This window comes from Balaenoptera musculus, chromosome 17, assembly GCF_009873245.2.
Source record: "Balaenoptera musculus isolate JJ_BM4_2016_0621 chromosome 17, mBalMus1.pri.v3, whole genome shotgun sequence".
NCBI classification, from domain to species: domain Eukaryota; kingdom Metazoa; phylum Chordata; class Mammalia; order Artiodactyla; family Balaenopteridae; genus Balaenoptera; species Balaenoptera musculus.
Window position 1 is genome coordinate 9,416,489 of NC_045801.1, and position 27,660 is coordinate 9,444,148.

The window sequence follows — 27,660 nt, forward strand, 5'->3', positions numbered from 1 at the left end:
ATGATCGTGCTTCTGCTCGTAGGAATGCTGATGGCCTCACGTGGCAGTGAGTAACTGTATTTTACTGTATTTCTGGCTTAGTATATAATTACATACAATGAACCCTCGGCTGTCTTGTCAAATTCCATCTGATTTGCTTACTAGTAGTTTTATCACCTTGCCTAATGAGTGGTGGAAATCAAACATGAATGATAAGCTCGAGGGTTAATACCGATAGTAAAGTTGATATTTTGAGCATGGACATGTGGGATGGGGGTCAGTGGGCACCAAGGAGAGCAAAGGGCAAGGGTTAGCAAGGTCCTCTCCACCCGGTAGCGCATCTCCTCCCCAGCTGCTCAGGGGCTGCTGTCCCTTGCTTTGCTGATTCCCTTGGAGTGTGTTGGCCTTCCTGACATGCAACAGCTCCCTTGCCCCTTCTGGAGGCATCTCTGGTGTAAAAGCAAACACTTCCAACCCCACATTCGAAAGTTGGGGCCCACGCCACCAAACCTGAAAGCCATCTAAGTAAGCTCCTTGGCAGCCGGGGTAATAATTCCGAGTTCACTTGGGATCTTAGCTGTGAATCTGAGTCTTCTGGCTCCTTCCTATGCTCTTTCTTATTTGCATATTTATGTAGCTAAACGTCCCAAATCACTTCTTTCCTTCCTGCAACTGCTTGGGCACTGTCGTTACTGAGATCACTCATTTATCTTGTCATTTTTCTCCTTCTTTTCCTGTATTCAGGTAAACTCTGGACCAACCCACTGACCCTCCCCTCTCTATGTTCCCTTCCAATCCCAATAGTGACAGTGAAGCAAAGGGAACCCACAATATTATTGATCCTTTATCTTGACCAGGACCTGAGTTAGGAGATAATTCAAGAGGTTTGCAAGTCGTCCAGAAGCTTGTAGGTTGAAATTAGAATATAACCACTTTCCATAAGATGCAAAGTCTTCCTTTCAAGTTCAAATCCTTCCAAACACCACCTCGGACCTTTCCTCTGAGACAGAGTGGGTCAACCACTTCCAGAATGTGCTGGGCTTCTATTGATTATTTACTTCCTTCATATGTGGCTTTTTTCTTATTAAAAGTTTTTGGTTGTGACTGGGGTCCCATTGCTAGTGCAACTGGGGCTGATGTATCAGCCCCTCAACCTTTCTCAAGAACTTAAGTGATCTTGATCAAATACCGACTATGGGACTTCCCTGGCGGTCCAGTGGTTAGGACTACTTGCTCCCGATGCAAGGGGCACAGGTTCAATCCTTGGTCGGGGAACGAAGATCCCGCATACCACGCGGTGTGGCAAAAAAAAAAAAAAGATCTCAGCTATGATCTTGACTCACCTCATCTTTGGTGACAAAACTCTGAAATGTTCTACAGTTTTTCCCTAATTTTTTTCCTTATAAATGAAATCTCATTTACCAAAACTCATTTTTATAATTTTTAAACTTTTTTTCTTGTCTAACATTTTCTTCTTCCAAAATGATACATTTCCCTTTGATCAAAATTGTCCTTTTACATCCTCCCACCCCCACTTACATGCCTTTTAAAAATTTTAATTTCTTTATAAAATTGAGGCCACTAAACATTTTTCTATCTGTCCTTCTTGCTTTATCTCTGTTTCCCCTTAGTTTACTACTACATTGTGATACTAAAAATGATCATGATATCCTGTTATGATAACCTGTCACAAACATTTGTGCTTGTCCTGAGAGATTTTATTTTCAAACACAAACACCTAGAGTTAAAAAAAAAAAAGTGTAACCATAGAAAGTTTAAGTGCAAACATACCCTTTTATATATGGGTTTAGATGTGCCATGCCTACGGCTCCAGCTTTGCAGGGGTGAGTGTGTGGCCACTATAGAGGCTGCCCACCTCCCCAATTCGCCAATTCTTGGTCGTGACATTGTAGGGGGAAAGGTCTGTTTTTGAGGCCTCTGCCTTCACGCTACTCTCAAAGAAGTCTGGGTCTTCTTTGATGACAGGACAGGTTTAAGTGTAGAAAGGTTTCAACTGTGATTAAAAAAATGGAGTGTCAACCAGGAAAGTCTGGGAGAGGTCATACAGCTCTGCAAGTGAAGGAGAGACCGGGGAGGGGTGGTGGTGAACGCATCCTAGACAGACACAGGTGTGTCTAAGGAAATTTGGCAAGGCCCCCAGGGAGGAGTCCGTCAGAAGAGTCCCGCGTCCCCCAGGAGCCCAGCCCACCATGAACACCTGCCCGTGCTGAGCCGTTGGCTAGGAGCAGCCGTTAGGGATGCGGGTTGTGGCTTCTGGGCAAACACTGCCTTAGACTTCAGGGCACAGCACTTGCTGGAGTTGGAGTTTCTTAAGGAGCCTCCATACTGTTCTCCATAGTGCCTGCACCAATTTACATTCCCACCAACAGTGCAAGAGGGTTCCCTTCTCTCCACACCCTCTCCAGCATTTATTGTTTGTGGATTTTTTGGTGATGGCCATTCTGACCGGTGTGAGGTGATACCTCATTGCAGTTGTGATTTGCATTTCTCTAATGATTAGCGATGTTGAGCACCTTTTCATGTGCCTCTTGGCCATCTGTATGTCTTCTTTGGAGAAATGTCTATTTAGGTCTAGAAAGTTTCTTTTCTAAGTGCCAAATCAAGCTTCTTGCTATAATTCACTTCTGGGCCAGTTTCCTATTAGCTCAGAGAAAACATCTCTCTCCATTATGTTCAGTGGTTAAAACAATGCCCTGCAGAAAGTAGAGTTTTCTTAAAGATTTTTGGAATAAATATTGCAGCATGTAAAGAAAAAATAAAACAAAATATAATAAAATAAAATCCAGGGTGACTTTTTTTTTAGCTGCTCATGAAAATGCGTGGGCACTGATATCCCAAAAGTAGGTGGAAGTATAGAGGAGCAAACACACCTTATTAGCCCATGTCAGTAATAAGATTATTCCCTACCCTCCAGAGCAGAAATTTTATTATCAGTTGCACAAAGGAAATACCAGTGCAGTAATGACAAAGGAGTAGGCCATATTTTACAATCACTGCTTAAGTGGGCAGTAGATATTCTTAGCTGTTGGCTGGTATGCTAATTAAACAGTTCCTGAGGCAGTTGTGCCCAATGTAGAAAGCGCCAGAGCAGTTACATGGGCTCTGTGATAAGGGCTCGAACGGAACTGAAGTTGTGAGTCTCCCTCCTGGTCTGAAAGTCTACACTGTGCAGAGCACTGTGGCCATACAGCCCATGGCGCTCAGTCAGGAGGGAACTCCTCTCCCTGGGAACCATCCCGAGAACCTGGCAGAGAGGAGCCGTGGTTGGAACCAAAAGCTGAGACATGTACATCAGCTCAAGCCCTGCCTGGCTGGCCTAGGTGGAGTACTGACCCCACCAAGCCCCTCTGCACACACCCAAAGTATCTTCCTTTCACCCTCAAACTAAAATCAGCCTGAAACCTGCTTTTGTTGCTGTTTTAATTTAAAATTTGAGCCAAGAGTTTAAAATGGGAAAAAAAATTTTACAAAAAATTCAGACTTCCAACAAATTTTTAAAAATTTGAGCCAAGAGTTTAAAATGGAAAAAAAATTTTTATAAAAAATTCAGACTTCCAACAAACTTTTTAAAATCTGGATTGTGGGACTCCTTCCCCAAGGCCTGGGGCTGAGTGACAGCTGTCCCTCCCACTGTGACCTGGGGCTCTCAAGTTCTCCACAGTCTCCACCAATCCTTATTGTTTCCCAGCACTGGACCACTTCTCTTGTTTACATCGTCTGCCTGACCCCTGGAGAGATGTGGGTTTGCAGTCTTGAGTCTTAAGAAAGACCCCTGTTTTCTCTGTCCTGGACCAGTACAGTCAGTCTAAACCTTACTGGGCTCTGGGCCTCCCATCTCAGCCCTTCCAAGTCGTTCTTCATGGTTTCCTTTAATCCACTCAGCAAACAGTACGCCAAGGGAGGTGCTAGGCTTTGGAACTATGATGAGGTTCCTGCCCTCAGGTGTTCAAAGTCTAATGCCAGAGACCCACAGGTAAGGAGACCCTGAGAATCAGCGTGAATAGTACCACGGTAGAGGTCACCAGAAGGTGGGAGCGGGCGTGAGAGCTCAGAGGGCAGGCAACTAGCCAGTCTTCCAACATGGAGGGAGGGAGAGAGGAAAGACTTCCACATGGTATTGTGAAAACTAAGCTTAAGTGGTGAGTAGGGGGTCAGCCAGGCTGAGTCATGGACAAAGTACTCCAGCAGAGGACATGGCCTGTGCAAAGGCCCAGGGGTCAGGGCACACTCATGGAACCGAGAGCAATTCTGGATGGTTGGAGTGTGGCATCCAAGAGGGATTGATCCCGGCTGTCCCAGCTCACTGCAGTCCCCCAGATATCAACCGGGGGTACAAAATGCACAGGACAGCCACAACAGAAAATTATCCAGCCCAAATGTCAATAGTCTTAGGCCGTGAAACCTGCTCTAAGCCAAACAGGGCCAACTGGGGGCATCTTCCTGAGTAAATTTAATCTAACATGCTTCTTTGAAGGACAACCCTTTGTGGCTTTCAGATTTGCAGGTTTCCAAACAATGTCAAACTTATGGGCCTGACTAAATTGACCACTTTGTGAAGAAAGACAAAAATCTTTCAACATTTCAGGCTACTCACATGCTGCACATAACTGGGGGGGAAAGCAATGTGAGCGTGGACAAGTCTGTAAGCCCTCTGAGCCTCTAGGGAGCTGGTCCCTGGTTGAACTAAGATTCCAATTCCCATCCGTTTGTCCCCATTGCCCTAGGCTGCATCCCCATCCTCCCACCTCGATGAAACACTAACTGAAGTTGGTGGTAATATTTGGGTACTGTAGAAATCGTCATTTTTTCCCCAAGCAACGTTTCTCAAAGTGCAATTTCTAGGCCATCAACTTTAAAACCAGCTGGGGAGCTTGTTAAAAATATCTATTTCTGAGCCTTACTCCAGACCTGCTGGATCAGACTTGAGTGAGGGCACAAGGATGGTACTTTTTACTGAGCCTGCATCCCAGGTGAGTTTGATGCTGATAGTCTGGGGGAAACCCCTGTCCTCAGTTATAAACTACTTGGAGTTTGGGGTCCTTTCCATGTCTGTTTTTTTTTTTCTTTTATTATTTATTTATTTATTTATTTTTTGGCTGTGTTGGGTCTTCGTTTCTGTGCGAGGGCTTTCTCTAGTTGCGGCGAGCGGGGGCCACTCCTCATCGTGGTGCACGGGCCTCTCACTGCCGTGGCCTCTCTTGTTGCGGAGCACAGGCTCCAGACGCACAGGCTCAGTAGTTGTGGCTCACGGGCCTAGTTGCTCCACGGCATGTGGGATCTTCCCAGATCAGGTCTCGAACCCGTGTCCCCTGCATTGGCAGGCAGATTCTCAACCACTGCGCCACCAGGGAAGCCCTCCATGTCTGTTTTTATTTCCACCAATCCTTCACCTCAAGTAACTCCAAACAAACATGCAATATAAGTTAAAATTGTATGCTTCATATGCCACAACAGCTTCAAGATAAGTCCCCAAATCTCCCCATCCCAAACCAGGAAGTCACTCCCTTAAGGCCAACTAATATAAAACACTGGGTTACCCAGCCACTCCTTTATTTTCTTCAAGAGGTGACCACAGAGATCTGGCGCATAGCAGGCACTAGAAAAATCTGTCTAGAATTGAATTTCTGTGCATCCTCATTACTATCCCGGCCACCACTTCCCAGCTCTAGCCCAGCACGTGGGCGGCGGCAGTGTGGTGCTAAGCCTGCTCTCCTCCTCGATTATAGGGGCCCACCCTCTGGACACCCCACATCTTCCATGGGAGCTGCCTCCAGGACTCTCAGAAAATATCAGTAAGCATCCTTTGATCTTTTCTTAGGAGACCTAGCTGGGTAGAAAGCTGTCTAGGATATCGGCAGAGAAATTGATCCCTTCTGAATATACCCTAGAGCCGTTTACTGCTGTGGCATTTGTAGGTAAAGTGATTTGAATAAGACTCAGAAGCCTCTCTCTCACAGTTTACTCTGGTGTCTGACCCACTGTTGGTCTCTCCTTTGAGATAAAGCACTAAAAACTCTCATCAAAGACACAGGTCAGCTGAAAGGGGAAACTAGAAGCGGGATGTAAATGGGCTGATGAATGAGGGTTATGTAGTAACTGCATTAAAAGGCAGGACGAAAAGAAAACCATGATGTATTTCAGTCCTCTGGTTATTCGAAGGGAGGAATCCGTAATTGTTCCTTGGGGAATGGAAGGTTTTCCTGGTGATGGATTGTAAATATTTCTCAGGTGGGTTCTTATACAGGCATCGCTGAAGAATAGAATACATTGTGAACTAGCTGACGAGGTTAACCCTGAGTTAAGGGTTCGTTTCTGACCTTTCAGAGAGGCGAGCTGAGTCAGCCAAACTATTTGTGCATGAGCCCACGCAAGCTAAGTGATCAGTCCCATCCAGACACAAATGTTAGTGGCCTCTCTCCAAATGGTATCACCCCCATGGGAAGTGCAGTGCCCACTAGGAGGTCTTCTTCAGGTAGATATTTAGACTCACAGGCCACACTTGGCTTTTAGAAGGATCAAGGCCAGGAAGCACTGTGTGCGAGCAGGCCATGCCGGCCATTCTTCTTTATCAAGAGGAGCTCTGGCAGCAACCCACGCAGTAGTCCAGGAGCGCCTAGGTAACAACTCAGGTTCAAGGGAACGGGGCTCATGTGGAGCAGCCCCAGGACCCGCCCTGGCCTAGAAGCTTCACTCTCCATAGGAGTCAGTATCCCTAGTAACCACCGCATAGGTGTAATTTCTAGGATGCCAGAATGGACACGCCCAGCTGAGTGAGTCGTCACACTGATGGAGACCCAAAATGCTGGCCTCCCACCAGGTGTTTGTAATTCATCCGCAGTTCCTGCCAGTCTAGATACACCTCACCATTCACGGGCCTTTTTTTTTTTACATTGAGCATTGTTGTCTAGCAACACAGTTCACGGTTTTTGTCTTATCAGGTTTCCATGGTAACCTGTGTTACTAGAAAGCTAGCCCAAGGTCAAATCTATCCTTAGAGAAGGGGTTTTACTCACTCTTCCCGCAGCGGGGTGGACCAGGAAGGGAAAGGGGTAGACCTCAAGCCTCTCTAATTTATTTTCTCTTCCTTCCACTTAGACATGACTTTCTTCAATGGGGTGTTTAAAAATGTGGGAGGAGTGGCCGAAATTTTTGGTAAGTTAAATCTGAACTTGCTTTTATCCCCCAGGTGTCAGGGCATGGGGTGGGGGTGTGTGGGAAATCTAAGGAAATGACCAGGGCCTTGGGCTCTGCCCTCTGAGCTCCCGCAGCCTCACCAGCAAGCTCCGAACAATGTGATCCGGGTCCTGATGAGAGTAGCGGGGCCCTTTATCGCAGGGTGAGTCACTGAGTGGGCAGGTGGCTTCGTTGTCCTTCCTTCATTCATCCTGACCTCAACCTGGCCAGGAGGGGAATGGCATCCCTACTTTACAGGCAAGAAAACTGAGCCAAAGGAGTTAGGGACTTGCCCAAAGCCACACAGCTAGAAGGGACAAGGTCTCCTCTGAGTCCAGAGCTTGGTCCCCTTCCACAAAAGTGGTTTTATTTTTCCTTCTCAACTAGTGAATATACATAAAGTTTAAGAAGCATTCTATTGATCAGTTATATATCTATTATTTGACTGTTAATCGCACGACATTACGATGATTCCCATCACTGATGACTAAAAGTACCCAAAATAAGATTATAGCAAGATGGACATGAGCAAGGTGACTCTGAACTGCTATGGGATTAGACAGTGCTGCGCGTAAAACTGCACTTCAAATGTACGTGTGACTAAGTGCAGGTGCCCTGGAAGCTCTTGAATGAAAATGCATGTTTCTATAAACACATACACCTTAGGGTGGCTTTTTCCATCAGCGTAGAACCATTTATTCATGTTTCTGATTAGGCTGTGTGGAAACAAAAGGTGGGAAGGGAAGTTTGAATGAGGTAGGAAGAAACTGGAAGAGCAGTGAACAGTCGAGGTGGACGTGGTCCTCACAAACAACTTTGGATCTCCCCAAGCTCCCTACGACGACCCTGTGCGTTTAAATCGGTGCTATGGGGTCACCGCGTTAAGCACCTGACGATCATCCAATCAGAAAGGCAGACAGCAGAGAAGGAGACCATGAGCTGTAGAGTCAAAAAGGTGGATACTGTTTTCTTGCCAGTTTTGTTTGCAAGAGCATTTTTGTTTAGGATAAGTCATCGTTGCTGGTGGATACCTCAGGCATGTCTCTGACCTTCTATTTCTTTACCCATGAAAGGGAGGTGACAGAATAGCATCTGCCTTACAGGATTAACAAGAAGTTTATGGGGGGGAATTCCCTGGTGGTCCAGTGGTTAGGACTCCGAGCTTTCACTGCCAAGGGCGCGCGTTCAATCCCTGGTCAGGGAACTAAGATCTGGCATGCCCCATGGTGTTGCCAAAAAAAAGCAAAGCAAAGCAAACAAACAAACAAAAAACCCAAGAAGTTTATGGGATCATAGACCAAATGAAAGCTTTATAAAGCATTACTCACTCAATCAGTTTTAACTATTGTGCTATTTAAAGCACTAACACACCATCATAAAGTAATTATACTTCAATAAAGATGTTAAAAATAAAATAAAAAATAAAATAAAATGAAGCACTTAACACAGTTTCTGGCACATAGCAGGTGCCCGCAAATTATTAGTGTCTGTACCCCTTCTCTTCCTGCACTGATTCATACTTCTTTATTGCCAGGACTGTATCATTAGGAATCCATTCAGCAAACTAATAGTGACTTAAATAATAAAGACGTTTAATGATCTCACATAATCCATCTGAAGGCACCAGCATTGGTGCAGTAGCTCAACACAGGTATCAGAGACCCAGCAGGTTTGTTCTATATTACCCCACTGCTACCCTGGACATAATAGTTTTTCAGCTTTAGGCTTGGGGCCTCATGGCTGCAAGGTGGTTGCTGCAATTCCAGCCAGCATATCCTCCCCATATTCAAGTAAGGAGAAAGGTGTAGCTCAGAAGGGCCCTCTCACATGCCTTTATGCTTTATTAAGAAAGAAACATTTCCCAAAAGCTTCTAACAGACTCACCCTTAGGGTTTTGGGGCCGTATTTGGGTTTCATGCTCAGCCCTAGACTAACCCTTGTCATGGAAGCATGGGATTACCATGACGAACTGAGAATGACTATTAAACATTCCCAGGGACCCGGGGAGGAGGTTACCTTCTTTGAGTGCTTTTCAGTTTTGTTGGTAAGGAAGAGGGATGAATGGCCGTCGGGTGGGCAACCAACAGGGACCACAGCTAGTAAACCTGCTTCCCTTCAATTGTCTAGAACTGTCCTAAGTACACAGTAGGTGCTTAGTAGGTGACAAGGCACCATCCACCCGAGAAGGGGGCTCCCTCCTCAACTCTGGCTCCTGGTGCGCCCTCCTCCCCTCCGCCAGACTGCCTGGGCTCCCACTTCACCTGGCTGCAGGATGTCTTCACCAACTTCCCCGCGCTGCTCCAGTTCGTGAGTGGTATGAAGTGTGTGGCTGGTCTCTGCCCCCGGGACTTCGAAGACTACGGCTGTGCCTGCAGGTTTGAGATGGAAGGGCTGCCTGTGGACAAGCCTGACAGGTGAGCACGACCAAAAGGTGAGCTCGTGGAGGCCCGGCTGAGGCTTGGGCAGAGCACAGATGCGGAAAACTCCCTTGGCTTCGTTTGTGTGTGCAGGTGTATGTGGGTGTGTGCAATAAAATTTAAAATCTTAGAAGCATCCGGGGTTGGCAAGGATATGGCAAATAGCTACTGGTAGCAGGAGGGTCAATTAGGACAAGTTGGTGGTATCTGTTAAGAGTTTTATGCATGTCACCTATAACCCAGTAATTCCAATTCTCTGTTCCTAAGGGACTCTGTGATCTTAGGCACGTTCTTTTACTTCTTTGTGTTCCATTTATTCATCTATTAAATGGCGGTAATAATAACACCTACCTCATAGAGTTATTGTTTAGAATTACATGACCAAATACAAGTTAAAGTGATTGGGATTCTGCCTGGCTTATTAAGTCTTCAAGAGTAGTTGCGATTGGTAACAATATTAGTAGGGCTGTAGTAGTAGTAGTGATAGTAGTAATAGTATTGTGGGAGTCATAGTCAGGCTGTAATAGTAGTAGTAATAGTAACAACATCAGTAGTAACAATTGTCTAGGTAGCTATAGTAGTATTAATAGTAATAGTGGTAATAATAGTAGTGACAGCAGCAGCAGCAGTACTAGTAAACCGGTGGTGGTGGTGGTGCTGTTAGTAGTAGTAGTAACAGTAGTAGTAGAATAGTTGTCACAGTAGCTGTAGTAATAGTAATAGTAATAATAATAATAGTAGTAATAGCATCAGTGCTAATAAAACTGTAATGGTGGTGGTGGTGGTAGTAGTAGTAGTAACAGTAGTAGTAGAATAGTTGTCACAGTAGCTGTAGTAATAGTAATAGTAATAATAATAATAGTAGTAATAGCATCAGTGCTAATAAAACTGTAATGGTGGTGGTGGTAGTAGTAGTAGTAGTAGCAGTAGGAGTAGTAGTAATAGCAGTAATTGGAGCTATAGTAACTGCAGCAGCAACAGGAGTGTGGAACCAGGAAATTGAACCCACATCTCACCCCTACTCCAGGACCATGTCTACACCTCACTGGTATTATATTTGTGCCCAAATCCAGTGTGATAAAGTGTGTGCTTTCATCTACACAGACTCCCAGAAGATAGGGAAGGATTCCCATTGGTGTAAGTTGTTTCTGCACCAAAAGGGCAGTTTGTCATTTCTGGGACCATAAGCCAGCTCGTTGACATTCAGAAAGGCGGAGGCTGATTCTGTTCCGGGCACGGTGCCGGAACCATTTCTGGGAATGTGTTTTCCTTTCAGGTCCTCCCTTACCACTTCCTTTAGTTATTAAAACACCCACAAACCTAGAAGTCAAAGAAATGAAGCAGTAATTCATCCCTGTCTGAATGGTCAAAGCATTGATGGCCAGAACTGGCAGAATGGTGGGCCTACCCAATTTCAATTACTTTATACATTGCAGTTGATGGAGGTGGGAATTTCCAGACTCCTGGAGGATAGATTATTTCCACCTTGAACTTGCACGCCAGATTCCAAAAACAATTGCCATAGTTTATTGAGTGTCAACCACATGACAGGGTCTTTATAGACATTCTCTTGACTCCCCCAAATTCTTACGAGTTAGGTAATGTGAGAAACTTAGTAGCTTGCCCATACAGCTGCCTGTATGTCTTCTTCTTTACATTGGTTTTCACTGCTTGCTGCATGCACTGCAAGAGCCACCTGACTCCCTTGTTTAGTGTCAGCCTCTCCCTGTGATCAACCTTGACCTTGGCAAGTTACAGAGCTTTATGTGTTTCACTTTTCACATATGTAAATGCTCATAAGAATAATAGTACTTGCTGCATAGGTAATATAATTCAAATTCAAATATCGTGTGTGTGTGTGTGTATACACTAAGCATTTGGAACACGCCACTGCCAGAAACCAACGAGAGACACAGAATGATCATATGCTGCCTGCCCCTCTTCTGACCCTAACCCACACTCTCACCCTGACCCTTCCCCATCCTGCCACAGCTGTTGCTTCCAGCATCGCAGGTGTTACGAGGAGGCTGCAGAGATGGACTGTCTGCCAGACCCTGCCAAGCTTAGCACAGATGTCAACTGTGTCAGCAAGAGTATCACCTGTGGTGAGCATCTCCAGGTGTCCCAGGAGGCTGGGCTGAGAAACGACAGTTCAGAGATCGCAGGCCCGGGCTCCCAGGGTCCGCCCTCATCATCATCACCATTGGCAACATCACTGTGTGTACTTAGAGCCCTACAAGGGCCAGATCTATGGCATCTGTGCCTTGCATGGAGTAGAGGCACAACAAATTCTTTTTGAATTGAAACAATGGCTGCTCAGCAGATTATTTGATCTACAATTTTATGCTTGCACCAAGCCTGGGTGCTTGAGAAGAGCAAATAGCTTACTACTTATGCATTGTGTGATTTAGGGGGAATACCCTGACCTTCTACTTAACAACTGGGACCCTCAAAATGGGGAGGAGGAAACCTGCTTCAGAGATTTGTTATAAAAATTAAGTAATGCTTAAAGGTAAAACAATGTTACATTTTAAAAATGTAAACAATGTTAAGTGTAAAACAGTTAATATGGTGACTGGCATCTGTTGAGAACTCAGTGACGGAAGTGGAGTCCACGAGGGAGGAATAAGGCTGGTGTGGTTGTAGGAATCAGGCACACACGGCGGTTCAAATCTCAGCCCTCCACATTACTAGCTGTGTGACTCCAGGAATTTTATTTCATGTCTCTGGACAATCCCGGCAGAAGAAGTAGAATAGGCAAAGGCATTGAGGGAAGAGGACCATGGCACGCTGGGGTAGTATATTAGGGCATCCTCTCTGAGTGCCTGTTATGTGCCACGGATGTTATACACAGCAACTCTGATCGTCCTTACAACCCTATTAGATGGGGGTCATTATCCCCAGTTTTCAGACAAGGCGAGGAGAGCTCAGAGAAATTAAACAACTTGCCCAAGGTCACACAGCTGCTAAGTGGCTAAGGCAGAGTTTGAGCCCAGGTTTGACTGGTCCCACAGTCCAGGTCACATGGGCTGGCTGGAGTTCAGAGCATCAGGAAGGGTGTAAGTTACAAGGTGAGGAACACAGCGAACACGAAGAAACAAGACTCATTCATTCACTCGCTCAACTCACGCGCGCTGAGCACCTACACCAAGTGTAAGACAATCGCCTACGTGTTGGGGGTACCCTGACCTTCTGGAATTTCCTCTTGGTTGTCAGACACTGAAAATGTCAGAAACAAATCATACGGTATGTTAGATAATGCTAAGATCTGCGGAAGAAAATAAATCGAGGAAAGGCATAGGGAGGGCTGGGGTGTGGGTTCCTATTTAAATAAGAAAGTCAAGAGAAGCCTCCTTGGGAAGATAACAGTTGAGCAAAGACTGAGAGGAGAAGGGATGCCAGCCCGTGGCTACTCAGAAGAGCAGATGTTGGAAGCAGCCTGTGGTGGACCTCAGGTTCCAGGTGCCTGGTGTGTTTCAGAAACAAGGGGGACAGTGGGTCAGAAGTGGGGAGACGGGGGAGGAGTGAAAGAAGGTGAGGTCTGAGAAGGAACAGGGGGCGGTGGCTTTTACTTTGAGTGCGGAAGTTGCTCAAAGTTCTGAACACACACAGACACAAAGGTATAGTTTGACCTGGGTTTGAAGAGGACTGTTCTGGTCCCTCAGTGAGAAGAGGCTGGGCAGCCGGGGAGGAGGCGGGGGGACCGGTGAGGCCACTCACATCACCCAGGCAGGGGATGATGGGGGGTGGAGTGGAGATGGGGACGCATGTCAGACTCAAATAGGTTGAGAGTAGCCGGTAGGATGGCTTGGTGGATCCGGTGTAAGTGCCGTGGGGGGGCGGGGGTGCGGAAAGGAGTGCCTATAGCTCCCGGGCTGGGCCCACACAGCTGAAGGGATGGAGCTGGCGTGGATGAGATGAAATTGGCGTTGATGAGATGAAGAAAACCGCAAGAGAATCAGGGCTTTGGGGGCAGAGCGCGAGTCAGTTTTAGAGTTTGCCTCACCTCTTGGGATTCCCAGTGAGCTCTTCCGGTCTGCTCTGCCCTTGCTCTGTGGACAGAGTCCGGGGACGCTTGTGAGCGCCTGCTGTGTACCTGTGACAAGGCTGCCATAGAGTGCTTGGCTCAGTCCAGCATCAACTCTTCCCTGAACCTTCTGGACACGTCCTTCTGTCTGGCTCAGCCTCCAGGTAGGAAGATCTGGGCCCTGCATCAGCGGTGGGGCTGGCGATCTGCGGTGGGAGCTGGTATGGGACCAGTCGTTGCTGCGTTTCTTCAGATGCCAAGTCCAGTGCCTTCTAACATTCTCCAAAACCACTTCTCTAATGTGCTTTCTCTTCAGAGACAACCAGCAGGAAAGAGCTGCTGACACTTCTGCCCAGAGGTAAGGTCTTCTCGGGAAGCTGCTCTTGTTTGGACCACAGGGCTCTGGCTACTGATGGGAGTGGGTGGATACACCTCCTCCACCCGGCCTGCCTCACCGAAGCTGGAGTGACCCATGGCACTGAAGACATGCCCACATCCCCCAGCCGGAGACGCCATTACTTCTGATAAACTCAGTTCACACCCAAAATCAAATGGCCCTTTCTACGTAGACAGGTGTGAATTTAATCCAGTTAGGACAGAGACCCCAGGTTCTTTCTCTCAGCCTATAGTTGTAAGCAGGACAGGGTCCAGTGCTCAGATGGGGCAAGGCCCCTCCCGGCTGGGGGCGCTCCTGGCCACTGAGGCCTCCTGGGAACAGACCGGCTGTCCCCCTCCTCCGCCCCCCAGAGCCTGCAGCCCAAGGAGCTGCCTGGATCCAGGTGAGGCCCCTTGAAGGGGAAGCTGTTTTCTCATGTGTCACTTTTCAGGACAGGGTAGCCTCCTTATAACTGTCTACTGAGCTAAGCAAGGGATGATTCTGACTCTAAAACATGCATCTTATCAAAAAGTGAGAGTTAAGTTTATGCCCATCATTCCTTGTCTGCCAAAGTTCCCACGATCTTTCAGTCCTGATACTGTGGGTACCCGGGGATGGGAAGTTCGAGGTGCACCTCGGCCAACCATCCCTCCTTTCCCGGGGCCGGGCTCTCTTTCTCAGAATTAGCACTGCAGTGTTTGTTAAAGAGGAAGCCGATATGGCTGTGTGTGCGTGGATGCAGGTGTGCCCGTGCCTATGAGTGTGCACGGGTGTGTGCACGCGTGGGCTTGTGTGTGGGCATGTATAGGCTGACGCGTGTGTATGGCTGCGTGCGCGCAGGTTGTACCTCTATGGACCTTCTGTGTCAGCGCCCTTTTCTCTTTGCCATCTGCCTTCCCTTCGAACAGAGGTCTTCTCAAATTGGGACCACACTCCACAGGCACAAACCTTCGGAGTTTGCAGCCCTTTCGTCGCCACAGCCTGTGTCCAATGGTGTCGCCTTCCCCACCAGAACCCAGCCCTGGCTGGAGTCCCTCCCGAGGGGGGGCCTTGCTGGGCACCCCTGTGTCCTGGGCGGTGTGCAAGAGGCAGAGGTATCCCGAGGCGGGACAAGCAGCCCTTCTGGGAACATCTTTTACAGCCCCTTATCCTCCCGCCTCATCCAGCCACCCAGCCTGTCCTTGGGGACCCTTGGTACTTGCACCCCTCACTCGTTGCTCCTGGGGGCTCTCTTTTTCCAGTGGTTCCTGTGGAGCCCACGGACTCCAGCCTGACGGCCCTCTCAGGAGAAGGTGAGCACAGGGGGACCGGTATGGAACCCAAATATCCGTGGGTTTTTTTTTTTTTGTAGAGTAGCTTTCTTTTCTTTTTTTAAATTTTATTTTTTATTGGAGTATAGTCGATTTACAGTGTTGTGTTAGTTTCAGCTGTACAGGAAAGTGATTCATGTACACATATACATATATCCCTTCTTTTTCAGATTCTTTTGCCATGTAGGTTATTACAGAATATTGAGTAGAGGTCCCTGTGCTCTACAGTAGGTCCTTGTTGGTTATCTATTTTATATATAGCAGTGTGTATTTGTTAATCCCAAGCTCCTAATTTATCCCCCCTCCACGTTTCCCCTTTGGTAACCATAAGTTTGTTTTCAAAGTCTGTGAGTCTCTTTCTGCCGTGTTTTGATTGTGCCAGCTGCCTGCTTGCTGGAATTATCTCCCTTAAAATGCTCCCTGCCTGGGCTTACAATGGAACTGCCTCAGGAACATTCTAGAAACCCTCTTACTTCCTTTTGACTGCCAAATCTCTTCTCTACTTGCTCAGCTTTCTCCCACACTCCTAGTCCCACCTTAGGAGAATTGTCAGATAAAACGCAGACCCCGCCCTCGACCATCTGACATTGAACTTCAGATCACCAACACATACTTTGTTAATATAAGTATGTCCCAGGATTTGCATGGGACTTACTTCTACTAAAAATGTATCTTTTCTTCATGCGAAATCCAAATAGAACTGGGCATCCTGGAGTTTTATTTGCTAAATCTGGCAACTCTTCACCTCAGGGAGATCACGCTGCACACCCACCGCCCTACAAGTCCGTGTACTGCTCTCCTCTGCTGTTGCTGCTGCTGCTTCTGCCAGGTTAAAAGCAGAGGCTCATGTGTTCACCCCCAGCCATCCTCCATGTCCAAGGGCATGTCATCCCCAACGGCTTCCGGACAGCCTGTGCCTTGGAGACCAGGTCCAGAGAAAAGAGGAAATGGCACCAACACCAAACCAAAGCTCCACCATACGCCCTGCTTCCAACCAGCAGCCATTCCCAGCATGAGTGGTAGTGGCCACGTCCCTTCTAAATTGAGGATAAGCTACGGGCTTCACGGCCCCGCCAGACAAGCACAAAATAACCCCAAATTCATACATTTGCCACTTTCTTCAGCCTGAACCATCACCCCTTTGTGGCACAACCCTGGAAAAGACTCAAAGTAAATAAGGTTCCTCAAGGAGTCTAGAGTCTAATGGGAAGAGGTGAGGGGATACACCCTCATCTTCGCTCCCCAGCGCACACGCACTCTCCCCCTCACATCCATGACCTAGGCAGTGGCCACAGATGCCCTCAGAGGAGGGGGCAGCCTGAATGCGGGCTCAAAAATCAATCATGCAGGTGCAGGTGGGACAGTTTGTGAGGAAAAGATCTGGGGTTTGTAGTTGTTCTCACCATCATGGGATGAAATTATGTTTTGGAGTCAGGCAGATTTGGGATGGATTCCCTGCTCTCCTATTTTTCATCTGTGTGACTTGGGAAGCGTGGTTTAAGCTCTTTAAGCTTTAATTTCCCCTTTGCATAAAGCAGGTATCAGCATTTTTTTATGTTAAGGGCCAGATAGTAAATATTTTAGACTTTGTGGACCAGAGGATCTCTGTTGCAACTACCCAACTCTGCCATTGCAGCAGAAAAACTGGATGGGTGTGGCTGTGGTGCCAATAAAACTTTATTTACAAAAACAGGCTGAGGACCGGGCCATAGTTTACCAATCCCTGGAAAGGGATGATTATCCCAGTCTGTTGTGGTGACTGGAGAATGAGACAGAGCATGGGAAGATTCTGGGCCAGCATCTTCTTCCAAAAATTCTAGTGTGACTATAAAAAACCGCACACAATGTCAAATCACATGCAGGATACTGGACGACTTGCCTAAAATACATAATCTCATTTAATGTTCATACAACCCTATGAAATAATTGCTGTAACCTCCATATTGAGATGGTAAATTGAGATGGAGAGGGAAGTTGTCCAAGCCCAGAGCTGGGTAGTAGGGCTGAGATTTGAGGCCGCCACTGTCTCCATCCTTACTTCTAGACCTAAACTCCCTCTTCAGCTGCCTTCCCCAACAAAGCCATTCCAACCAGGGGAAATTATGGCCCTTTCTCCCAAAGAGGTCATTTGCCGGTCTCTCTGCCTAAACACAGGACTGGCCCTTATCTGGCCTCTTGTCCACTGACTTGGGAAGTAATGGAGCAACAACGTCCAGACATAGTCTGATCAGATTGCCATGGGCCTTCTCTCCTCTGCCCAGCTAAGGTGTTGAGCTGGGTTGGTAATTGAGATGTGGTGGTTTCTTTTCACAGTGGCGGCTGAGACCAGAGCTGCCCGACTGACCATTCTCTCCAGGACAAGTAAGCAGAGGGGACTACATAGGAGGACAGCAAGAAACCCAGTGGAGAAATGCCACCTAAATATTTGTGTTCAGTTCTGGTGACCAGTTTTTGACATGGCCTGGAGGAAATATTATTATACCCATTTTGCAGATTATATCGGAAACTGGGGCTCTGGGAGGTTAAAAGCTCTGTCATTCAGCAGTGACTTGTAGACTGGTTTCTAACCCCAGACTTCATTCAGGCTTTCTGTTATACAATAGTGATTCACAGAGAACAACCTCCTACTTAAAAATACCTAGACCGAGATGTCATCAGAAGAATTAACATATTTACTTTGCTTGTGGTCATTAACAACCATGGCTCCTTTATTAATAAGTATAAATAACGGATAATAACGGTTTACTAAATACTAAGAGTGACTAAGTAAACAAATGGATTCCTTGCTTAATAGGCAGTGACATTGTTGGGGACCTCCGATGTGTCGGCGGGTTCCTAGGCCCCTATGCACCTTCTCTGAGTTAATCCTCCCTCATCCTAGAGGCCCGTTGTTATCCCCATTTTACAGGTAAAGGAGGAGCTCTGAGAGGCGGGGTCATTTCCCCAGGGTAGTACAGCTTAGTATTCCTTTAGTTCTGAATCTGTACATTCTGCCTTTGACGAGAACCATCTGCCCCAGCTTAGAACTGCGGAGATTTTCTCTCTTTGTTGAGCATTCGTGTCCACATCAGGAAATTTCAAAGCCTATTTTCACATAACATCATCATAAACTTGGTCTTTGGCACATTGAAGTTAAGGCAGTTCCTTCCTTTCCGAAGCATTTTGGAGTTCCCACCTCTAGCTCTCTGGGGTACAGCCAGAAGGGAAATAGCCTAGCATAGTGGTTAAGTGGGTCAACTTTAGCCAGGTGGCCCAGGTTTGCATGTCACCATTTCCTGGCTCCGTGACCTTGAGCAAGTGTGTCCCCTTTCTCATTTGTGAATGAGGGTGAGCATAGTTCTAACTCACGGGGTTGTTATTGAGTTAATGTAATTGAAACACTTAGTGCTGTCTATGGCATGTAGTAAGTCTTAGTTCATTCTGGCTGCTATAACAAAGTACCACAGACTGGGTGGCTTATAACAACAGACGTTTATTTCTCATGGTTCTGGAAATCCAAGATCAAGATGCCAGCATCGTCAAGTTCTGGTAAGAGTCCACTGCTTAGTGATGGACGGCTACCTTCTCACTGCGTCCTCACATGGGAGAAGGGATGAGGGAGCTCTCTGGGGTCCCTTTTATAAGGACACTAATCCCATCAGAAGGGATCTGCCCTCATGACCTAATCACCTCTCAAAGTCCCATCTCTAAATGCCATCCTGTTGGGGGTTAGGTTTCAATATAGGAACCTGGGTCGGGGGGGAAACACACACTCATTCTATAGCATACTAGAAGCTTGATGACTATTAAACAGCAACCAATTCATTTCACAAAGAAACCAGGGCTCAGCAGCCTTCCTGAAGCCACACCACAAGCAACTGGAATCACACAGTTCTGCTGCCTTATTCTCCCCTGTTCAAAAAATGTGATTTTTATTTGTTTATTTATTTTCATTCAAATTCTGGAGAAGTCTGCTTTCTCAAAGTATTTCAACAGACTCACCTGCTTCCAGCATGACAAGTTGCGGCTGCGTTTATCAGCAAGCCTGAGTCTGGGGGGTTTTTAGCTCAGCAGGAACCCTGCCCTCACCAGCTCTCCTGGGAGGCGACCAGGGGCAGAGCAAGGAGCACGTTGCCTCCTGGGCTCAGCGGGATGGGAGCTGCCTCTGGAGACCAAGACGGGACAGACTGGAGTTAACGCTTACTCCCTCTCTCTTCTTCTGGGGACAGAACCAGGCCAAGTTCAGGAAGACACAGAAGATGCAAGGACCACACCTTCTCCAGGTAAGCATGCTCAGCTTTGTATATGTTGTATATATTGTTGTCCCCCATATATTTATGAAATCAAGTGTGTTCCCCAGAATGAAAGAAATCATTGAAGCCAATTTACTTTTACATCCCCCTGTCCAAAATTAGACAAGTGAAATCAGAAAATAGATTCATTAGTAGGAAGATACTGAAACCTACCTGCTAAAGAGATGCATTTAGAAAAATATAGAAAACTGTACTTAGTTGTCTATTTAAATCCACATTATAAAAATAGCTAGTTTTAATATTTGAGGATGCTTTCTTCCAGTCTGCCCCAACCCACAGTGAGCACATCTGTGAACATAAATAAAATGAATTTGAGATCACTTGGCAGCCATGGTTTTGCAGTCTGAGTTGTATCACTTCATACAATGAGATGATATTCCCCTGACATGAAATATTTTTCTGTAACATGATTTTTAGAGGCTGTGCAATGGTTTCTTGTATGGAATCCTATAAATTGTTTAATCAATTATTTCCAACATGTGTTATTATAAATAATAGATATGCACTTTCTTTATGCCCATCCACTTCTGATAAATGCCTAGAAGTTGAATTGCTGGATAAAAGGTATAATCATTTCAGGGCTCTCAATATGTTGCCAAATTGCCCTGGAGAACAGTTGAACCAATTTACATTCATATGCACACGCCAGGGGCCAATAGCGCCTACTATTATTTAAAAACAAGGAAATAAAAAACCTGTACCCATTTTTAATAGAAAATAAAGGTAGCTCATTATTTTCCACTGTTCCCTCTGATTCACCTTTGTGGGGTTGGAGAGCTGGGCAGGATACTAAACCTAGGAGACTGAGGTTATGACAGGACTGCTAAAGGGCTGCTTCTAACCCATCAGGACCAGTGTTGAGCAAGCTGAGACAGAAGCCCAGATGTATGAAGCAAACCAATATGGTGGATTTGGGGAAGGACTGCAAGTCAGAGGCCCAGGTCTTACCCAGAGCGCTGGGAGTTGAGCCTGGGTCAGCAGATGAGTGGGCACATAGCCTGCCGAGGCTCCCTTGGTCTGGACCACACTGGGCTGGAGATCTGGCCTGTGGGCTGGAGACCTCCCTGCCTCCAGCCAACGGAGCTGGTGGGACTGAGGTCTGAGAGCAAAGGGAGATCCAGACAGGGCCAGGGAGCCTGCATGGGGCAGGCAGAGCCACATCACGGGCAGCCTTGACGGCCATGGAGAGGACCTTGCACTTAACTCTGAGTATGAGGAGAAGCTGACGCAGTGCTTTGAGGAGTTTGCATTACTGGGTACTGTGAGTTGGCTTAATCGCTCCACCATTCTTTTTCTCTCTTCACCCGTGAGCATCATCGTGGACCTTCACTTGGCAGGCTCATGATGGTAAACACAGCACAAATACAGGCCTGAGAGGCTATGACTTTTCTCGCCCACGAGATGTCATCCAGGTGGTCTAGCTTGGGGTCCTGTCAGTTTTAACGTTATCATAGGAAATTTGGAAATTCTCACGTAGTGTCCATGGATCCCTGAGGCTCTGCCCTGATGCCTGCAGACCCAGTTTGAAGACACTCTCCCGATGCTTTGTCTGCATTTGGCCCTCGCTACATGTCCATCTGCAAACCTCTTCTTGAACCACTTTTCAAATATGGACCATAAAGGTATGTGTTTTCAGGGTCTGCAGAGATTGCTGCCACAGCTAAAGGTGTAACCATCGTCCCTGCCGGCATTAAATCTTTGGGGTTGGCTGTGTCATCCGTCAGAAGTGGTCCTGAGGAGACATCTGGAAAAGGTGAGCAGAAGCAGGCAGAGATGTCTGTCCTCTCCCGGCCTTGGGATCCTCTGGTGAAGTCCTTAACCAAGCCCCTTCGGCTACCGCATGGTACTGTGACTGTCCCACTTGGTGCCACTAGAAGGCGCCATCCCTCCTGCCGCTTGAGCACTTCGATTCTCAGAGCGGGCAGATGAGCCTGCAGCCCTCAGCCGCTGGAGGCCGAGCCGGGGAAAGGAACCCCTGACCGAGGGCTCCTGTCGCTCTTACTGGCCCGGAAGGAAAGAGCTGGGCGTCATCCGCAGCGTGGTTTTGCTGGAAAGAATGAAACACTTGGGTTTGGATGCTTCTCCTCCTTGGCTGTCCTCCCTCGGCTGCCTTAGCAAAGGCCCCGCACCGGCAAGCAACAGGACTCTGCTCACGCCTGGGCAAGCCCTCCACGCACGCAGGGCTCTCGAGAGGGAGGTTGGGGACGAGCCCTGCGCAGGCCTCCGGCTTCGTGGTTCTTCCCCCTCTGAACTGAGGACAGTGGAGTTTGCACAGTGGGCTTTTGCCTAGCTTAGCACAAGTTGCAGGCTGAGGAGGAGGCGAGAGGAGAAGGAGGGCAGACAGAGAGAGACAGAGAGTCCTTGTTTCTCGTCAGCCTGTGACAGGTTCACCTTCCTGCACCTGGGAAGCGGGGACAACGCTTGGGTGATGCCGCAGCTTGGAGAGATGCTCTTTTGTCTGACATCCCGGTGCCCGGAGGAATTTGAATCTTACGGCTGTTACTGCGGGCAGGAAGGACAAGGCGAGCCAAGGGATGCTCTGGACAGGTACGGCCGGGCGAGGATGGCGGGTGGGTGGTGGTGATGCTGCAGCGAGAGATGATAGCCTTCTTCGACGTCGGACATTGCTTGGGGCTCACAGAGAGCTCGCTGAGTGGCGTTATTTCACTCAGGAGGGCTTGCTGCCATTATGGTCCCATTTTCCTGATGAGCAGTTGAGGCCCCGAGGCTGACTTGTCTGAGGTCCTTCAGCCACGAAGGGGCAGGGCCGGGCGGATCCAGATCTTTCGACCTGGTCTAGAGCTCCACCATGAGTACTGCCCAGCTGCTCTGAGAGGGTCAGTCTGCAAAGACACTTCAGAAGACCCCAAATCTGCCTATTTTGCAATGAGCAGCATGTAGAATTGGGGTCCCTAGTTGATTTGCTCTGCAGGATGACACACTGAAATGAGCTTCTCAACAACTTTTAAGTGTAACTGTCAAATGTTTTACCTACTGTTCTTTGAAGAATTTTCACTGACCTCATGCATTCATTAATTTATTCCTTCATTTATATAGGCATTCAGCCTACATTTGTTGTGCTTTTGCTCCGTGTTGGGCACTGTGCTAGGTGCTGGAGACATAAAAAGGATTAAACCTAAACAAAGCAGATTAAAACAAACTGCCTCTGCCCCATAGGAGCTTGCTGAGTGAAAGAGATGGACAATTCGACAAAACACCACCCGCTGTAACAAATGCAGTGGGGACACAGAGGAAACGATGGGGAACTCAACCTGGAGATGAGTTAGAGGAAGGTTCTGAGAGCAGAATTGATCAGGTTTAAAGACTGATTGCACGTGAAGACTCACCCAGTTCACGGCCAGTTAGAGCTCTAGTGAAACTGTGTATGCCCGCCTCCGATGTTGGGCTTGCCAGGGGAGAATCAACAACTATAGCTGAGAGTGAAAAAGACGAGTCTTATCGTAGTTAACACAAGGGACACAGTACCGGCAGGAACGTGGAACATGCCCACTGCAGGTCACGTGGCGTCTGCATGGCTGTATGACTCACACACCCACCTACCTCCACCGTAGCTCTCCTGTCTCCACTGAACAGTCATCCAGCCCCATCATCCAACCTTTGCAGGGCATTCCGGGAAATCAGGGGCTCTGCTGCCCAGGCAGACTTCAGAAAATTTACCTCCCACCAGGTGATACTAAAGAATTTTTTATTCTAGCAAAGTGTATACCACACTGTGGAATCACTGTGTTTTCATCATGGGGCTTGACAACATGCCCTCTACTCTCCAAGACAGAGAACCATTTAAGGATTGTTCCTGAGTCCACAGCACTCAGAGAGATAAGGCAAAATAGAAATCTAGGTAGCAGTAGTCACTGTGTTCTGTTGAACCCTATGGAAAGAATATGGGGGTGCTGTTGAAGAGGTTTCCTGACTACTGACCTTATTTCACAAAAAATATGAGATTTGACCAGGCAGGCAAGTGAGCTATGATACGGCTTCCTTGACATCCATTAGGAAGAAATGGAAAAATGGAAAGCCATAGCCTTGACCAAGGAAGGATTAGTCAAAACGATATTATTTTCTGCAACGGTGTTTTTCCAAACCATGCATACTTTATATTCTGGGACACCTGAATGGTTTTCAAGGGTAGTTGGATCATGTATGATTTCTGATTCACTGACTTTAGATTTTAACTATTATATTAACTATCCACCGCCACCCACCCCAGCCGAATGCCACACAAGATAGTGGCTCGGCTGTCATAAGAGCAGAATGGGGGCTGCAGTTCTCATCCCACACAGGCTAATGTGATGTGAGAGGTGGATTGTTCCTCCTCCGACTGCTGGCACCACAGAATGGGTGGTGAAGCCCATACGTGGCCAAGCACAAGCACTACCAAAAAGCCACAAGTCTGCCTGATCCCAGCTCCGGCTGTGGTCTCCAGGACCGAGTGAGAGTGATTAAAGGACAGGGGAGAGTTGAAAAGAGAGGATTTAAGGAGCAATTGTAGCCCCCTATTGGTTGCAGCCATCACAAGTTCCCTCGGGATATCCATCAGCTGGGGGGACACTGTGAGGCTTTATCAGGCCAGATGGGTGGGTCTAAAAAGCAAGAACATGATTCATTCTCATCTATTTCCTGAGGTCTTGCTCTTTGCTGGACACTTTCCTAGATGCAGTTCTTTATTTACGTTCGAGATAGTTACTCTGTTCTCTTTTAAGGCTATGGACAAAGGGGGTACCTTATGGATGTGAGATTAACTGTTCTATTATGTAAAAGGTTGGAGGGAGTGGGTTATTTCTAGCCCATATGGTATGCTAGAAGTGGTACCCCTTCCTCGAGACTCTTTATTTCCATCTTTTGGAAAATTATTGTAATAAATATGCAAGTCACCCATCTTTTCAGTCAACAGAGTCACAATAAAAACACCAAGTTTTTAAAAAAAGAGTAAGATACATCCAGTGTGATGGACACTGCCTTAGATGTGGCATCCTTGTGCAGTCCACAACCTGAACAACCATACATGGTGGCCCTTGGGATGTATATAAATCAGTCCAGTGGCACTGGAAAGGAGGCACTGGCTTCTCTCATTAATATAGGGAGTATGGGATAAGCAGGCCTGGAGTTCTGGGGGCAGCTGGGGGCTCTGGGCAGTAAGCGATTTTCCTTGCTCTTAGGTGCTGTTTGTCCCATCACTGCTGCCTGGAGCAGGTGAGAAGGCTGGGCTGCCTGCTCGAGAGGCTTCCTCGGTCACCAGTGGTATGCGTGGATGGTACCCCCAAGTGTAAGTGCTGTGAGCCAGCATAGGGGGTTGTTCTTTCATTCAAGTCAGCATCAGGACCACAGCTCATCTTATAGATGCTCTCCCAAGCACTTGTTCATCTCTAATGTGATTTAAAACGTTTCTTAACTTTGAGGCACACATTAGTACTCCTATTCCACTGAGGAGGAGACTCAAGTGCAGGAGGCTAAGTCAGCTGACAAAAGTCACAGAGCCAATAAGAGCAGACGGGGAACAATGTAAATTACCCATGCTTATTGAGTGCTTCCCATGTGCTCTTCTGAGTTTTTCTGTGTATTAACAGAGCTCATCCTCACACCAATCCTATGAGGTAGCACCACGAGACTTCCCATTTTACAGAGGCGGCGACTGAGGTCCACGACCACACAGGTAGAAGGAGGTGATAGAACTGGGGCTGGAACTGTGAAACCATAGAGCCTCAGACCCAGAACCGAGTCTTCACTGTGCCAGTGGGTCTCTTTTCCTGAGAAGCAGAGCGCTTTTCCCAAGTGAGGTCCCCTGAGGAAGCCCATAAAAAGGGGAGTGTCTCCGGCTGAAGGAAGAGGTGGGCCTGCATCTCCACTCCTCCCAGGTGTGGAAGCCGGAGGCGCCTCCATGGTCATTCAGGGCCTGGGGGGGGCAGGGGGGAGGGGGACATTTAAAAACAGCCCCACTCCCAGGAGCCTCACTCTGCTGGGCTTACTTTACAACTGGCTTCATCTCCATTCTCTGGCTACATTTCCTCATGTACATCAGTGAATGTATTTCCCTTACCCTTTGCAGTTTAAAAGGAAATGGTCCCTATAGCATTTCTCGAGAGCCCTGAGAGGGCTTGTCTCACCCTCACTTTTTATCTGGGGAAGCCCCAGGCTGAGGCTTCAGTGCTACCTTGTCCCTCGGCCTCCGGGAATCCTGACCTTGGAGGATCCTGTGTGCCTCTCATCTCCCAGGAGGGAGCTCTGTGCTTTACATATCACTTACTCATTCATTCATTCACCCAATTATCTGCTTATCCAAAAAACCTCCATCGGGACCTAGAAACACAGTGAACAGACATGATCCCTGCCTCAAATTGCTCACAGCCCGGAAGGAAGAGAGACAAGCAAGGGACTCTTCTATTATCATCAGTATTGCTACGAGGTGGTACAGGTGCCCAGGACCGTGGTGAAAGGGGTTTTGAGCCCGCGGAATACGGCAGCCAGGATGGGAGAATTTGGGAGAAGTTAGAAGGGCAGTGAAGGAGGTTTTCCAAGAGGTTAACAGGTTCCCAGGTGGCCGTGCTGGGTGTGGGTGTTCCAAGAAAAGGGAAGAGAAAGATTGTGGCCTTTGGGGAACTCCTGGCAGTTTGGGAATGACACGTGGTTCTGTATTTCGGGAAGAGATAGTGGGAGTTGTGGGACCATGGTGATGCAAGGTGAGGCTGGCGAGATAGGTACCAGATCACGAACCCAAGGCTGAAACATTTACATTTTGTCCTCTAGGGGGTGAGAAGCCAGGGGTGGGTTTAGAACCCATGAGTGACAGGATCAGATGATCGTTGTTGTCTGTGATGCAATCACGCCTTGAGGTCCCATCAGCTCAGCTAAAGGCGCCTTCATCTCTCTGGTCTCACTGAATCCAGGAAGGTTGAGTGTGTCGTTTGAACCCCTACAGGGCTTCCGTGAACTGGTTCCGACCCTGTGTGAGCCCTGAGCACCGTGTCCTGTAGCAGCTGCAGGTGGCGGGTTGTGAGAAATGAGGGCATCTCGGAGTCTGCTCCGGGCCACCCCACATAAGGCACAGGGGCCCAAGCGCAGAGCTGCTCTGGGGGACAGGCTCATGTCTGGGTCCACTCTGCTCTTCCATGTCTCCTCTTTCTGCTTCCTGCTGTGGAGATGCAACAAGTATGTCTGGGGCTGATGTGAAGGCCAGGGTAGGAGACGTGGAGGGTCAGCGTGATGAGAAAAGGTCTGGTTGATGAATACTTCGCGGTAGGATCAGAAAAAAAACATTAAACAGACCAAATACGTCTTTGAAAACCACAGACAAGGAAAACGTCTGCAGAATGCTTGCCTATGTCCGAGCACCTTCACATACGTTATTTCCTTTGAATCACACGCGTGTTCTGCACGCCAACCCGCACTACATGCAATTGAAACCTTCAAGAAATAAAGTAGGGTCACCGGACTGAGCAAATAAAAATACAGATAGCAAAAATATATGTATTTCTGCTGTGATAGTAAGAACCATAGGGTGGGATTCGATGGGAACCCACAGGAAAGACACTCGCTTTAGCCAGAGGGGCTGGAGGAAGCTTTCTGGACGGGGGGATGCCGGGTGGATTCCTGAGGTACGAGTATGTGCTAACCAGGAGGAGAAGGTTAAGAATATTCCCAGTAGAGGAATCAGTGGACGCAGGACCAAGAGGTGCCAGATGGAGCCGGGAGCACAGGGCGGAAGGGGCAAGAATCCTGCGGTGTCTCAGGTCTGCTACCCTGTTCTTGCCCCTAAGGTGTGGGGCAGAGCCTGTGCGAGAAGCTGCTTTGTGTCTGCGACGAGACGGCGGCTGAGTGCCTGGCCTCCGCCTTCTATAACCACAGCCTCAAGTCACCTGGCAGACAGGAGTGCCAGGGCCACCGGCCGTCCTGCGAGGATGGCAGCATTTCAGCTTCGTCCCTTGGCTCCAGCTCTGAGGAGAACAGCGAGGAGGCCCCGCCCCCCAGGGAGGGCCTGAGAAGAACCAGAAGATTCCTGGGGAAGTCACTTGGTCTCCTGGGGACCAGGCCACAACGTGGCCCCAGATAG

The 27,660-nt window shown here is 47.8% G+C and overlaps 1 protein-coding gene across 1 annotated transcript; it reads left to right on the forward strand.

The window, feature by feature from the left end:
• On the forward strand, positions 1-27,660 carry OC90 (otoconin 90). The gene is made up of 14 exons (XM_036830935.1): positions 1-46; positions 5,664-5,792; positions 7,096-7,152; positions 9,413-9,587; positions 11,583-11,695; positions 13,653-13,781; positions 13,934-13,975; positions 15,235-15,285; positions 17,617-17,664; positions 19,512-19,565; positions 21,232-21,348; positions 21,971-22,142; positions 24,773-24,879; positions 27,368-27,660. Exons 1-14 carry the CDS (start codon positions 1-3, stop codon positions 27,658-27,660), a joined length of 1,533 nt encoding a protein of 510 aa, XP_036686830.1.